This window comes from Ursus americanus, chromosome 15, assembly GCF_024610735.1.
Source record: "Ursus americanus isolate L20-20 chromosome 15, mUrsAme1.1.p, whole genome shotgun sequence".
NCBI classification, from domain to species: domain Eukaryota; kingdom Metazoa; phylum Chordata; class Mammalia; order Carnivora; family Ursidae; genus Ursus; species Ursus americanus.
In genome coordinates this window covers 21,450,714-21,466,786 of record NC_142141.1, presented here as the reverse complement: position 1 = coordinate 21,466,786, position 16,073 = coordinate 21,450,714, and the positions used below count along the sequence as shown (strand labels likewise).

At 44.6% G+C, this 16,073-nt stretch overlaps 1 protein-coding gene across 2 annotated transcripts in view; it reads left to right on the top strand.

Moving 5' to 3' along the window:
- The window catches only part of GRIA1 (glutamate ionotropic receptor AMPA type subunit 1), a 293,835-nt gene extending 277,978 nt beyond the window's left edge, over positions 1-15,857 (top strand). For both annotated transcript variants that reach the window (XM_045791959.2, XM_045791960.2), the window contains exons 15-16: positions 5,267-5,401; positions 13,028-15,857. In XM_045791959.2, coding sequence (XP_045647915.2) covers positions 5,267-5,401; positions 13,028-13,228 — 336 coding nt within the window. In that variant the 3' untranslated portion in view covers positions 13,229-15,857. The remainder of the gene's footprint in view (positions 1-5,266; positions 5,402-13,027) is intronic.
- Positions 15,858-16,073: the final 216 nt, after the last annotated feature.

Below are 16,073 nucleotides of genomic sequence, written 5' to 3'. Positions count from 1 at the left end.
CTATCCCTGCCCCGTCAGGTAAAGAGCACTGGCCACCTGGAAAGACCTGGGAATCATAAAGTGAGGCTCTGCTCTACTCACTCACTCAACCTACCCACTATAGGCTTCTGCACTAAAGACACCCCCAAGAGGCATTGTAAGAGGGACATGGGTGGGGAAAATATCCTTGAGACAAAGAGATGCAGAAGTCATTCCATCTCCCCCAAACCCTGGAGGCCTCTGGCTCCAGCTAGAATCCTGCTGAGGGTCAGTGTTCCCAGCCTCTGTAAAGCAGCACAGGCAGTGGCCTGTAGAGAACCAGTGACTTCAAGGTGAATCTCCTGGGAGTTACGTGTACTCCAAGATGACATGTCCAACATACAGCAGTTACCCAGATCAGAGATTGAATGTGGTCCTCCCCAGTGCCCCTAAACCACACATCCTAAGTCTCCCATCACTGCTCCAGGAGAAGGGACTAGACAGAAACAAAGATTTTTCCTTTAAACTCTTTCTTTGGGTCCAGGAGCCAGGAGCACCTCTAGGGACAACAGGCTCCATTTTCCTCAAACACACAAGACCTCTGCTCTCCAATGCATATTCCAGACAGATATTCTGCCCACAGTAAAGGCCTCCTATGGGGATGCCCACTTTAGCCTCAGACTAGGGCCTCTGTTTTGGAAAATTCCTCCCACTCTGGAAGAGGCCTCAGCCTCAGCTAGCCCTTGGGTTCCCCTCCACGACCCATACCGTCCCCTTGAGTTCTCTGCTGCAGTTTTGTTTCGAGTCAGGATGTTCTGTGGTGCATTGTACAGCAGCCGGTCCCCGAGCACACACTGCTGAGAAGAGCCGCCCCCACAACCCTTACTTTCACAGCATTTGCCTTGCCAATTATTAGTACAATGGGCCAATTCTCATCCTGTGTTGCTCTTGGGGAAAATACTCAGGCTAGGGAACTGGCCTAGATTGGAAATGGAACAACAGAAGTTGCCAATTAACATGAATCCTTTTGCATCCCCTAAAGAGGCTAGTCTCTAGGGAGAGTTTATAAAAGGCATGGTCCCAGGCTCTCTAGGAACTCCTTAGATGCCTCAAATCTCTTGGGATTGAGGCAGGTGTCAAAGGTCACTTCATCTAACTCTCTGTCCAGTGCTTGAATCCCTTACGCGACCTCATCAGTTTCTTTCTGAATACATCCACATTGGAGGTGCTCGCCACCATCCATGACAGAGTGTTGCACCTTTGGACAGCTCTGTTGAATCAAAAGGTCTTCCTTTAGTTGAATCAAATCCATCTTCCCATAGCTTCCAAACTTTGGTCCTGGCTAGTCAGTGCGCCTATCTAACCACTGAGCCCATATTCCTAGGAAATAACCAACCCCTCAGGAAAATGGCTCATGGGCTAAACATCTAAGTTTTGGAAAAGCACAAGTGAAAGGCTACTATAGCAGAAAGGCTAGTCAGGTCACAGATTCAGCATGTGAAACAATCACAGGCAGCCCCTGAAAGTCCAGCTGTATAGACATCAGAAAATGTGTGCAATCCCTATGGAATGGAAAGAAGAGCTGGAGCTGGAGCTTTGTAAGAGTTCACAGTCTTAACAGGAAGATAAGAAGGAATGGAAGCAGTTGGAGAAAGCTGAAGCTTGGTCCGGATTTAGCAGGCCTTGCATGATGGGCCGCACTGGTCTCCATGGGAGAGGCTGGTCTTACGGCCAAAGGCCTTGCCTTCTCCTTGGAACTTTCTACTTCAAGTCTCTCCTGCTCATGCCTGGCTCAAACCTCTTCGTGAAGACTCAAGCCAGCCCCACATTTTTGGAAGGGATGTTGGCTCAGAAATAAGGAGGGAGTCTGGGACAGTCCCCCATTATGTGGGAAGAGCAAGAAAAAATGTGAAAAAGAAAACAATCTCCCTTCCATATGAGGGAGCCGGCAATTCACCACAACAGGTTAAGGGGGACAGATGAAGTGGGGGGGCTTGTCACCATGACAACAAGCCCAACAATTCTGAAAGATGGATTTTTTTTGTTTTTCTTTTCACCTGTCATTCTTCTCAGTGCTGTCACTCTTTTCCCTCCCTCCTGGCAGAAGACAAGTTGTGACTTTTTCACTCCCACCAACAAGCTGCCTGGCTTTTGGGAGTACAGCTGCTATGGGATGGGAGGAGAATGGGGTCTTCCAGAAGGGTGCTCAGAAGATTTGGGTTCTGTCTTTCCCCTCTCCCTGGTCATAGCTGAGAAGCTTGTAGCTTGCCCAGAAAACATGAACACAAGTCCATGAGGACGTATGGACACTATAGGCCAGGGGAGGAATCAGAGCTCTCATCCTTAAATGGATTCTTAACCCTGCCCCTGGATAGCCCATCATATTCTGAGAGTGAGTCAAAGAGAGTTTGTAATGGCTACTGAACAGTAGACCATGGCCTTGGACCCCCTTTGAAAAAACTAAAGTTAGTGTTATCGAAAAGGAGATGGCATGCATAAGGGAAATCATAAAACCTTGCCTAAATGTAAACTCCTCAACTACATGAGCTAAAAAGAGAATAACACCAGCCTCTCATGCCATACCCTATCAAAGCATACCAGCTTTAGACAGCTGTGCTGCATTGAAGTTTGCTTTCTGATATTGGTAGTGATAGAGTCCAGGTGCCCCCTTGATTCCAGAGGTCTTCCCTCATCCCTGCTACTACAGAATTGTGTTGGCACTGTGTGTCCTACAAGACATGGCAGTCCCCATACCATCTGGCTGCCCTCTTTATTTGTTCGGGATATGTCCCCCAACATGCTTACACTGCCACCTCTGTAGGCCAGAGACCTTCAGAACTGAAAGATGCTCTCCACCTCCAGACATAGTGAGGTACTCCATCACCGGCTGTTCCTCCTTCTACAGTTACATAGAATATGCCCCCTCTCCCCACTTTCATATGAAGATCTGACCCTGCTTCCTTCCCAGGTATGTCAGAAATAGAGATCTCACCATCTATGGCCGAGAAGGTAGATGCCCTCTTAGGGGTTTCTTGAAGATAGTAACAAACAGACCAAAAAAAAAAAAAAAAGATGCCTACCACTCTCTCCACTTCCTTATCCTGGAAGGCAATCCTCAATCAAGGTGAACTTGAAAAGACCATGAGGAAGAAAACAGAAACAGTGCTGGTGACCAAGGAGGCAAGTTACACCGCAGTTACTGAAAGGCTGATCAGCATGTGAAGGACTCATTTCTTTCCTCCCAGCTTTTTGTGTACCACCGTCCCCCAGGCCTGCTCCCCACCGGCCCCCGCTGAGCATCACTGTCAACTGCTCTGTTTTGAGGTGTGAACTGATGATGCGTTAACATGCCTCCTCACCACACTCCTAGCCCTGTCCACCCAGAAGAGCCTGGGTGGGTGTTTTTTTTTTTTTTTCCTTTGTTCCACACAGAAGAGTTTTATTGGAACTTCTATTAACCATAAATCCTCTAAGGACTCTGAAGAATTACTCTCCAGAAGCAGAATTACAGACCTCCTGAACAACAAACAGGGAGACATTCTGAGCGTTCTGAAAAATAATGCCAAGTGGGAATTTACTTGTTCCGCCAACTCTTGAACCAAACACCAAACTCATTTTTGCACATTTCCCTTATCAGGCCATTATACCAGAGCAGGAGAAATTCTACCCCTTGGAATAATCATTTCCATTGCTTCCCAAGCCAGAATATGCCTTGCCAAGTGTAACCCATATTCAAGAGCCATCTGCTTTAGCAATACAGGAAGCCACCAAAGGGGTGTGCTTTAGATAATCCTACAGCTCTGCTGGCCAAGGCTGCTTCTGGGGAGGGAAGGCATGCTGCTATTTGCCAGCTGCGGTCCCCAAGCTCAGCCCTGCTGAATCCTGTACAATGCACCAAGTAGAACTAGGGCAGAGCCCACTGACTTAGTCACTAACAAACCCCTTTCCACATGTCCAGATTCTAATAGGCAGATGTCAAAGGAGTCCCTGGGGCAAGACAGTTCACCCTTTGTGTGACTAGCCTCCCTCCCCACCTGAGCCCATGCAGAGACCTAACAGCTAGATCCTATCCTGTGCCACCGACTAACCAACCACCGTGTGTATCTGTGCCAGTTGAGGCGTGTGTTCCATTGTAATTCAATGAGAAACTTGTACCTGAGCAAACGATATAAACAAAGATGTTAGCGCCACCATGACATCCAGGGATGAGTATTCTTCCAAGATTTAACGATATAAATTAAAGATGTTCACTTGCCTGTGTCAAGAATTTTATTGAGCAGTTTCCGCACTCTCTGAGCTGTTACTCCCACCGTGATCATCAGTTTCCTTTGGTTGTTCTTACCACTTGGCAACAGTCCCCAGTCCCCTCAGTCTCCCAGTTTTGAACCCAACTGGAGGTGACAGAATGCAGGGATAGTCTCAGCAGACTGATGGTCTTTCTGAGGCTCCACAAAGCGAGCTCTGTCCACCAGCTACTGGAGATGGGTACTTGTCCCCCGGCCTTAGGAATTAAGCACTCTGCTCTGTGATCCAGCTCATCCAGAACCAGTGCAAGATCTTTTACCAGAGGCAACAGAGATTTCTAAATTCAGCTACCTGCATCTGCCTACAGCGTCTTTTAGCAAGCACCTCCAACAGAAAAAGGACACCAATTAAGCATAATTATGAGGATTTAATAGAGCCATTTTTCTATCTCAGGGCCATTTTACTGTTCCAAGCCCCCCAGTTTCCTTTGTTCCGAGACTGGGGCTCAGATCAGTAAATTAAAGTATGCATTGATTGGTCTTTATTATGTGGGCAATGACTGCCTTATTAAATTGAAATTAAAGGCACATCTAGGGAAAAGTTCATTTTAAGTGCCAACTCAGAAAAAACACTCAGAGACAATCAACAGACAAAGCTGAAGCTGTGCACAACAGAAGGGTCAGGAAAAGGAACTGAGCAGAAAAGGAAGGTACACGTTTTCTGAAAGAATAGGGTAAGCTCAAGGATGCAGATTTTGATAGATGGTACCCTGAATTTCTTATGGTGTCTCTTGCCCCAGAACAGGCATTGAGGAGGGAGGGAAATGTAATTATAAATTAAACATAATCAGGGATGCTTTGGGATATTGTTACACACACATACACTTTTCCTAGGAATATCTAGCACTCTGTCAATGAATAAAAAGCCTCTCCGACTATTTTGAAGGTTAAAAAGGGTGATGGGGTTGAGTGTATGTGTGTAAAAATGCTGTTGCTTGGACGCTCTCTAGCCTTTTGGCTCACTTTGCTCTTTCCCCTCCCCCCTTCCCTCCTCCTCTTCCTAGGACAAGACAAGCGCCCTGAGCCTCAGCAATGTGGCAGGCGTGTTCTACATCCTGATCGGAGGACTTGGACTAGCCATGCTGGTTGCCTTAATCGAGTTCTGCTACAAATCCCGTAGTGAATCCAAGCGGATGAAGGTGGCATCGTCTCCCCAGGCCTTTTTCCTACCCCATTCTGTGATATCACTGGGTTTCCTGGGAGTCCCTATACTAGAAAGGGTGGGGAGTGACAGGAGGTTGAGGTCAGCTTGAGACAAGGGGCTAGAAAGCTGTGATGAGGAAGGTAACAAGAAAGGAGACAGCTATGAGAAAGGAAGGAAGATGGGGTGTATCAGGGTAAACATAGGCCTGGGAAGCAACTGCACCAGCCAGAGATGGGGTTTAAGTGGACAGTCAACACAGTGTGAGGCAAGAGTGGTTGCTACAATAGTAGATTCTCCCTAAGGTTGCATTAACAGAAGTAGAGCTCCCAAAATAGGGAAAAGGATGTCTACCTTCTGCAAGATAGATAATCTTGCCATGTTTGGTGAGTTAGGTCTTTTCCTAGCCACTGTACTGTGATACAGATTTTGGCAAAGAAGATCCTGCATAGAGGATAAGCAGATTAGCTAGTTGACCCCAACCACATCAAATATAGCTGAAGGCAAATAACCAGAGAAGAGAAGAATTATGGAGGATATGAGAGCTGTCTAGAAAAATATGAAGACTTTTCAGGTGGAAAAAGACCAGTTCTGTGGGGTCCCAAAGTGTACAACAAGAACTAAAGACTTAAAGCTATGGAGAACAGATGTTAACATAGTGAAATCTACTTTTCTTTCAGAGCTACTACAAAATGGGATGGTCTATCACAATAAAAAGCAAGCATCCCATCACTGGAGGTACACAAGTAGAGGAAAAGTAACTCTTGGGGAGGATGTAGATTTCAGTACTCAAAGGGAGTTTGGAATAAATGACCTTCAAGACCCCTCACATTTCCTCACTTAGCTTCAGTAAGAAAATATTTATGCAAGTGTGAATTACATGAGCAATATCATGAGCAAGACATCATGACGAGACAGAGAGGACTGAGATGTGATCTGTGACCTTCAGCACCTTCAACAAAAAAATTGCACAGAAAAATTACTCAGTTTGAAGCAACTTATAGATAGGAAGGTCGATAGGAATACAGAGGATGAGGGAATTAGAGAAGGCTTCCAGGATGAGGCAAAAATTAAGAGGAAGGATGAGTGGGACTCAGATCAACAAAAGTGGAGAGAAATGCAATCACTCTGGCAATGTACCCTAGGCTGTGATGTTGGCTTGACTAGACTAAGAAGATTCATTGGTAGGAATTGCTCTCCTAGAATGGGACCTAAGTCCATATAAGCTCAGTACACCCACTGTGCAGTCACAACCACAGCCTCCTACCTAGCCTCTTCCTGCCTTGGGCCAAAAGCCCTACACATATCTCCAGGGTCACTGTTGGAGAAGACATTGCTGGACATTTGCTTCCCCCATTTGGAAACTATGTATTCAGTTCTGTACACAGAGAGTGGGAGTTAGAAGAGGAGGGCCTTCTGTCCTGGCATTCAGACCTTCTATCCTGGCATTCAACATTTCCATATCATGGCTCCAGCCTACTTTCCCCTCCCAAGCAATCTGCTCTCCTACATACTACATACTCCAGCCACCCACCTCATGCTTTCCGCCCATGTGTCTTAATGCAGGCTAATCTCTGTCCCTGTCTTCTAACCATAGGGCCCATTTAAAGGGCAATGTAACTAAGATACAATAACAAGGAATAATTAAGGGATAGTAGTATGATGGTATTTAGCCAGGGAACCTAGGAACACCTCATTCTTATCCTTAACCAGCTCACCTACTACCAGGTCCTCAGAAAGGACAAAGCAGAGCAAAAGCATGGGCCCCAGATCGTAAACCCAGAGTAGACCTCCCAAGAAGCTTAGCAAACACAACAAGGTCTCCTAGGACCTAAACAAAGATTTCTTTGTCTATTCCATCCAAAACTAGGTATATTCCCCTATCTTATTCTCCAAAGTGAGCAAAGGCCACTCTGGAGGCAAAGAGTGAAACAGAAAAAGAGCTAGGTGAACAACAACTTTTACAACCCTCCAAAGCCTTCCATGTGGACTGTGACCCAAACCAAGGGCCCAGGATTGGCCCAGTACACATCACAGGAGCTCCTTGTCACTGCTCGCCTAGAGCACAGTGCAGTGTGCTGGTCTGAAGCACAGGCCCTAGAGACTGAGTGTCTGAGCATAAACCCTGCCGGCTCCATTCGTTAACTGTGTTGTCTGGGACAAGTTCCAGTAGCTCTCTGAGCCTCATTTTCTGTAAAATGGGGCTAGTGGCATACATATCTCATAAAATTGTTGTGAGCTTTATGAGAAAAATGGATATAAAGGGATTAGCAAAATGCCTGGGTCATGATAAGCTCTCAATAAATAGCAATACTAACAACGATAACAAATTTATAATAATAATATTTCCTATTAGTGACCAGCTACAGTCCTTTTAAGACTTTCCTTTTGTTGCCCCTACTTACATGTCCTAGGTTTTTTGAGCTATATAGATTGTGAGTTCCTGAAATTAAGAAGCCGTGTCTAATTTCTCTTTGGACATCCCACACACATAGGGTAATTATTAGTAAAACTAATGTAGAATTGTACCCAGAAGAGAAAATCTCCTCAAGACTGAGGTGACTCATGGGGAAGGGCTGCTATTTGGGTAAGCAAATACAACCATCAAGACCACCCAGCCTACAAGTACAGACATCATCCAAGCTGATTCTGGCCCCATCTGTGCTCATAAAATCTAAGGAGAGCAGGCATCTGCCAAGCAGGAAGTGCCTGGACTTCTGGCCCTTCCTTGTGGGATTACCATGTCCCACTAATCATGGTCAGTGTCGGGTAATGGTACCAGGGTGGCTAAAGACTAGGATCCTCTTAAGACTAGACAGATGAGTTTCACCACTGAAGTCACAACATTCAGGTTAAGACAAGAATACTTAGAGGGGGCCATTGAGTCAGGTCATAACTTCCTGGGGACATTTGTACCCTTCCCTTGACGAAGATGATGAACTTCTCAAAAGCCAATGTCCGGATCTCTTAGAATCATTCATCCAAGGTCTTCCACCACAATCTTTTATAATTAATTCCATTGGTTGGCACAACTTCTTCCCAATTCACTAAGGCTCCTAATAGAATTTTTAATCTCCCAACTGCAGAAAAGCTACTTCTACTATCTTTATTAATCAACCCGACCCTTCATTTTTGAAGCTCCATCAACTTCTCTCTTATCCAAAGGAGAAAAGTAGAATACCATCCACCTGCCTCTCAGACTTCACAGCTTTGCAGTTGTCTTTAGTATTCGGTAATTAGCCCTCCCCAGATGCAGTTAACTCTTTACAGACATATGGCCTGCACCTCACACAGAGGCCCATGTTGAGTGTCATGGGCCTTAGATGAGAAAGTTTCTTCTTGTTCCTTTCCTCGATCACAGTGTTTGGCCAACTTTTAAGGCCTGAACCCCTAAACATAGTTCGGGGTCAATCCCCAATTTCTTAACAGTAGTCAGGGAGCGCTTCCCCACCATGCACAGAAGACAGAATAAGAAAAGGAAGGTGGTAATAAAGGGGAAGAAGGAAGGAAAGAAGAAAGGAAGGAAAGAAGACCTCTTTTTGGTAACTTCCATGTTCAGAGTACTTTATATACAGTTTTGTTAACCCTGTAACATGTTGTGCTTGCAGTTCTATGGATGAAGAAATAGGGGTTCAGAGAAACTAAGGAGCTTGTCCTAGCAAGGTCACACAAGCTAGGAGCTGGAGAAACAGGAATTAGACTTCCCGTGCAGGAACAGATCATTGTGAGCACCTACTCTGTGTCTCCTCCAGCAGCGGCCACAGTGCATAGCAAATAAGATGCAGCCAATCCTGAGGTTTTCCTGAGGTAGTTGTTGAGGCCATCCATGATAGGTAATCTTTTTCTTCTGTGTTGTTGAGTCCCTTTTCCTTTTGACATGTCACATGAGCAAGGCACACAGCAGGTGTCACAGGGACAGTGGGAAGGCACCCTGGAGGCATTCCTTCCACAAAGACATACTGAGCACCACTGTATGCTAAGCATTGCTCAGCACTGGGGACACAGTCAGGAACAAAACATACATAGCTTCTGTTCTCAGGAAGCTACCAGTGTGATGGGAAGGCAGGGAAAAAAGCAAATATTTACATGTTCAATGAGGATTTGAAGAAAAATGCTGGTGCTGTTAAGTCCTGATCAAGGAATGAGGGTTCGGGCAGGTTGCAGTGGTTCCACTGAGAAACTGATGTCTAGCACACTTGAAACAAGGGAGGAATTAACCAGGGAGAAAGAGTTGTCTACAAAGGATGCACATGTGTCAGAGACCAGAGGACTACAACTTCTGCCCAGAAAATGGGAAGAAGTCCAAGTCCAGGGTGACCAGTGCACAGGAAGACCGTGGGAAGAACGTGACAGATGGGGACTCAGAGAAGGACTTCAGACAACTATTCCATTGAGTAGAATCTGAATGGCCATACCGTAGCAGAAATACCTAACCTAAGACACACTCCAGATTGAAGTCCCAAATCCTCTGTGCCTCTCCTCTGCCTGGGGAAACAGACCAGAACTGAGTCCTTAGCTGGAAGTAAAGATAACCAGGGTCTTTATTATTGCCCACCTAGCTCCCTGTAGAAAATAATCCTGTGTATGACATGAGCCATGATGAAGCCACAGCAGCTGAGGCGTTGCATGTTTCCCTGGAATTATCGAGCAGCTGAGAGACTTGGTAACGCAAGGGCGCGTGCTCCACAGCAGGCGGTCACCCGGGCTCTCAGCGCACATGCCAGTAGGAGGACCTCACTGCGGTTTGAGCTCTTAGCAGGATGTTCTAGGATAGGCAGAGGCTGGGGAGACTTTTCTTGGAAAAGCAAGTGCCTGAGAAGTTGGGATATAATCACGGTTAGAGAGATGAGTCTCTGAAGAAGCGACTTGGGGGACTTTGAGGTTGGACTTTACACTCATGCTTTTCTCCCTGAGCATCAGCTTCAAAGACACCTGTAAGGATGAACTTTAAGAATGGCTGGTATGTCAAGGATGGACAAGGGAGAACTGCATTTGCCAGAGGCAAGGGGAAGAATGACATGAGCTTATGACAGCGCAGCTACAGGGGATACAGTTAGGAGGTCATCCACTTAGACATTAGGGGACAGATAACTCTAACCTTAAGTCAGTCAGCCATAAGTCCTCAGTTTCTCTGTAAAGTGAATGATATAAACTAGATCAGTGTATTTCAATCTTGCTTGCATATTAGAATCACCGGAAGAGTTTTCAGAAATCCAGATGTGCAGGCCACACACCACACTTAGGAAGTCAACATCTTGGAGGGTATGTCTCAGTCAGTGTTTGTCCCCCAAAACTCCCCAGATAACTCCGATGCGCAGTCGAATTTGGGAACTAATGATCGAGTCAGTTTTAGCATTGCTTTCCACTCCCAGGTTTTGACTCTATTCATCTCTTCTGAGATCCCATAAATGTATTAGAAAGGAAGCTAGCAAGCAGAGAGCACTCACTGTCGATGGGGCGATGGAGTCATTGACCACAGAGAAGCCCTCAGCTTCCTGGAAAACCACTTCTGAGTGGTGCAAATTTGGAGGGTTTTAGCTACATGCCTGGCCAAGTTATCTCAGACTTTGGTAGGCACCAATATTAACTATGCCACCAATCTTCTCCTTTAAGATGAATTCATCAAATACCACCAATTTCAATGAAATATTACGGAAATATATGAGACCTTTTGAAAAACAAAGCCCAAGATGATCTGTGTGAGCTTTAAACTTTATATTTTAATTAAAGGGATGTGGCAGAGAAAAATCATGGAAGATAAACATTCCAGGCTAATCCATAGAAGGTTCCATACTTCCTCCACTCACAAGGGAGAACCCGTAACCATTAATTCCTTGGGTTTTCTTTTCACATTTCCCCCATAAAGCATCACAGTAGTATTTATTTGGCCTTCACTTAGAAGAATGCAATCAAGGTCACACTTCCTCTTGATTGGAGGACAAAACAGAATGTAAATAAATCAAGTCTGGAGGTTTGAGGAGAAGGCAGAACCAGTATGGTTAGAGTATCCTTTGGGGCAAGTCTGTCTGAATCAGGAATTTTAAAAGGAACAAACACTTAAGAACATCATCAGAATTGTCAGTAATAAGAGGGGACTCTGAGCATAGCATAGTAGAAACAATAAAAATTAGGTCAAACTGCTGTTGATGTCTGCCCACGAGAGATTGACTTCTCTGATGGCTAGAATCATGGCAGTATGCAGAGGAGAAAGCTCATAAACTTTTTGAGAAGGGTCCTAGGTGGTTGGCTTTTTTTTAGACAAATTTAAAAGTATCTATTAAACATGTAACTATATACCGGACGCTGTGGGAGACTGCTATGGACTGGGAAGAAATGAACCTTGCCCTCCTCCAGACAGCCCTCTTAAAGACAAAACCTACATAGCAGAAGCAGAACCATTACAAAAGCATGTATAACGTAGGAGTACTAGGCTGGGAGGGAGAGGGGGGGCCAAATACTTGCTGGTACAGTCTAGGACGGCTTCAAGAAGGAGGTGAGAACAGAATGAGCCTTGAAGGATTGGTAGGATTGATCTCAGAAAACTCTCAACTCCTAGATAATTCTTCTTTATGTTGATTCCCAAGAAACCAATGCCCACCTCAAAAACTCTATGGTATCTCTTAGTGGGAGGTTAGAAATGACAGGAATAGAGATCGGATTTCATGTCATGAAGCTTCTTTCTTCAAAGGAACTCAGAACAGAACCCTTCCTCTTATAAGATATGGTTCTAATTCCAGGTTGTGGTCTTGAACATTCCACCTCACCCATCTGATCCCTGGGTGATCACTGGAGTCCTTTCGTATCTAGAATTCCAATATTCTGGATATCGCAAGCTTAGTAGTGCTGATTTAATGCGTCAGTTTGGAAGTCGGGTTATACGTGCTGGTGGGAAAGAGCTGACATGCAGATAATGATCTTTAGAATGTATTTTCATTTTCTTTAGCCCATGCTTCTTTCCATTACATTTTGACTATTATTCAAATAAGTCCTACATTCCCATAACACATGCTACTAGAAGTAAGATAGGATTTTCTCTGAAGTAAATCAGAGGTAGTTTTAAATCTTAACAATAACACACTCCTTTTAAAAAAAAAATATTTCAAATAATTTTTCATGCAGTAGCACTGTTCTTGCTAATAAAAGTCTGCAGGTGAATAGATAATCATATTTTACAAACATGGAATTTTAAAAGTCTAGGGATATAAGGAGATAGGCACAAGGTCATACAACTAGTTGGTATCAGAACCAAAACTAAAATCCCAAGTTTCTCAAACCCCTTTGCACAACTTTTCCACTCAGTCATGTTGCTACATTTATTATCATTAATACTGCCATGGAAATATTCTATCTTTAGAAATCACAGAATATAAGAGCTAGAAAGGATCTTAGTGACCACCCAGTCCAACATACCTCATTGCACAGAGAGAACAAGAGGTCCAGAGAGGAGAACAGACTTGTTCAGAGCCACACAGTGTCTGTAGGAAGCCAAGGTTAGCATTCCAGATCAGGAAAAAAGGTGGATGGGGAGGAGTGGTGGGGTGAGATTTTCAGGCCAGCATTGACTCATTCTCCTTGCCAATCACTGCCAAGGACCTGGGGAAGAACCCCCGGTCCTCCTGAAAAGGGTTTCTGTTTGATCCCACAGCAATCCATCAATGAAGCCATACGGACATCGACGCTCCCACGTAACAGTGGGGCAGGAACCAGCGGTGGTGGTAGTGGAGAAAATGGCCGGGTAGTCAGCCATGAGTTCCCCAAGTCCATGCAGTCAATTCCCTGCATGAGCCACAGTTCAGGGATGCCCTTGGGAGCCACGGGATTGTAACTGGAGCAGATGGAGACCCCTTGGGGAGCATGCTCAAGCTCCCCCAGTTCCATCCCAAACCCTTCAGTGCCAAAAACAATCAAACGAAACGCAACCGCCACCAACCACCATGACCACAAGGAAGATGATTCAACAGAATTTCCTGAAGAATTGAAAAATCATTTTGCCGTCCCTTTTCCTTTTTTGATGTTCTTTCACACTTTTCGTTTGCTAAGTGAGGATGATAAACAACACTGCACCGCAATAAGGGGAGAATAATCCTGTCTAATAGAGCCTGTGTCTCTGAAATGGAGTCACAGGAACATTCATGAGGAAACCGTACTCTTTTCTTTTATTCGGTTGTTAATATGTCTTAGTGTGTGCGATATTTTTTTTCTTACTAATATCCATGGTTTGCAGGTTCTGTTAGGCCCCTTCCTTCTCCTGGCTTCTTACTCCAAATCCCTACCCATGTCCCTTCAGTTTTCAGATTGGAGATTAAATATTTGTTCCACCATACAAGCAAGCAAAAGGGAAAAAGCAACCTTCAAACTAATTCACCATTGGAGCTAAGTTACCCTCCATTCCTTGGCCTCAAGCGATGGATGAGGATGGATGCTGTTGGAGGAGTGGACTGCCTTCCCCAGCAAGGGCATTTCCTAGGCACTGATATAGCTGAGAACATGTGCAAAAAAGCAGTTCAGACCAAGGGTGGTGGAGAGGGCAAAGACAAGTGTGCAGTCAGAGAAGAATTCAACCAGTTATTGCTGGAGGCTCAGAGAAAGCTTCTTTTAACGTTTAACAGCCATCCCATAGGCCTTAGGTGGAATGGTATGTGTCTTCACAGAGTCAACCTCAGTGCTGAGAAGTATGTCTTTTTGCTATGCTCAAGCCCAAAGGCACTCTGGTGGCTGAATTGGCCTCCTGAACCAAGTACAGCCTTGGGAATAGCTGACAGCCAGGGAGATAGTGCCCATGATTTCACTTTTCAGTTGCTTGACATCTGAGCAGGAACCCCACTGTGGAGTAGACTCTCTTCAGAGCTTCTGATATGGGGGGAAACGCTATGCAAACTCAGTGCAAAAGAAAAGGATGGAAGAATTTTTGAAGAGGAAGTATCGTGGAAGCCCACAAGCAAGAGAACCTTCCATGGTGTGCCCTGTCCTAGGATTAAGAGACCAAATATGAAGCTTAAGGTTTTTGCTGACCTGGAGAACTTGGATTTTTATGTCCCTTTAAAAGTGTTGGTTTAGCATGTGGCCAGGTAACATTCTGTCACTTTAGAAAGTAAAATGCCCAAGGATGAATAACTTTAAGGAAGACAGGGAGATGAATTAAGTTGATAATGACATTGGGGGACTTTAAGATCACTGACCCCAACTTCTAACCTAAGAATGAGGTTAGAATGAGGATGTATTATTCCAATGACCAGACTCAATATGCCCATGATCATGACTATAAAGTTGAACTAAAGCAAGATTGGAGAAGTGGGGTTCATGGAGAGAAGCCCAGGCTGACTGCAATTTTAGTTGGGAGCAGGGGTTCCTGGCACAAAGCTTTCCTGGAGATCCCAGCTCTCATTCTTGGTGCAATTGGCATCCAGCTGTCCAGCAGCCACTCTCCTAGGTGCATGATTCAGTGTGTGCCATGTGTCTTTAGCTTTTATTGATGACCATGTTCTGGCTTGTTTCCTTACCCCCTACTTCTATCCAGTCTTCTCTGCTAGGGGATATCATCAGCAACTGACAAACTAAAGGTTTGGGAGCCTACCAACAAGTCGGTGCAGCATGATTGGCTTCATCTGTGGATTCTCTCAGTGGACACCCACCATCTCTATGTCTCCCCCATTCTCCTATTATCAGCCGTAGCAAGGAACCATCCCCAGATCAAACTCTTCACTCTTTCAACTCAAGTGCTGTCCAGTCTCTCACGTGTCAATGTGGGCATGGTACGTGAACCAGGACCGTCAAGATGGATTTTTACTTTTCACTACTGCCAGCTGATGTCCTCCCCATCCCCTGCCCTCCCACCAGATTTTTTTCAACCCTTATCCTACCACTGCAGAATCTGCTATGACCCACCATTAGGGAGTACATTTCAGAGGAGCTGGAAATAACCCTATTACTACCAACATGCTTCAAAGACCTTTTGCCTTTGGTAAGATGCCTCTCCAGCCACTGAGCTCACTAGTAACATCATCTGAGAGGGAGAGACCATCTAAGCTAACAATGAGGGTCTATGTTGTGTGGGGGTCCAAGACTCCAGAGGAAGAAGCTTTTTATCAATGGAGGGGTGACGGGGAAAACAAAAGCAAGAAAAAAGTTAACTTGTATTATGTATTTTTACTACACTTTTCTTAAAAATAGAGCAATGGGAAAACTCTGAAAGAGATTGACATTTTTCTCAACAGGAATCCATACTTAACAGTTCTGGCTTTCATTAAATTTTGCTCTTTGGTATTTGGGCCTTTTATTTAACATCTATATTTGTTTTAATTCTCTTAGCAGATGTGTGAAAGGATTTTTGCTTGATCAAACACTAAATATTTTGGTTCCTGTTTTTCTTTCAAGTAGCCAGGGTTTTTTTTTTTCTTTTGGTATTTGCATAAAATGAAAATATCACCGAGAATTAAATCACTGTGGATCCATTACCTACTTTTCATATTTGTCCATTCCATTTTTGTGCCATTTCTGAAGTCAGAGCTCTAGAGGTTATGTAATTTCCTTATTGCTGAACCTAAGACTAGTACATTTTTAATGGTAACCAACATTCCTGATTCACAAACAGCTCTCAAACAAGTCATTTCAGCTGAACTAGTTCACTCTGAGTTATTCATTCAAATAGGATAATTAAAAAAAAAAAAGAC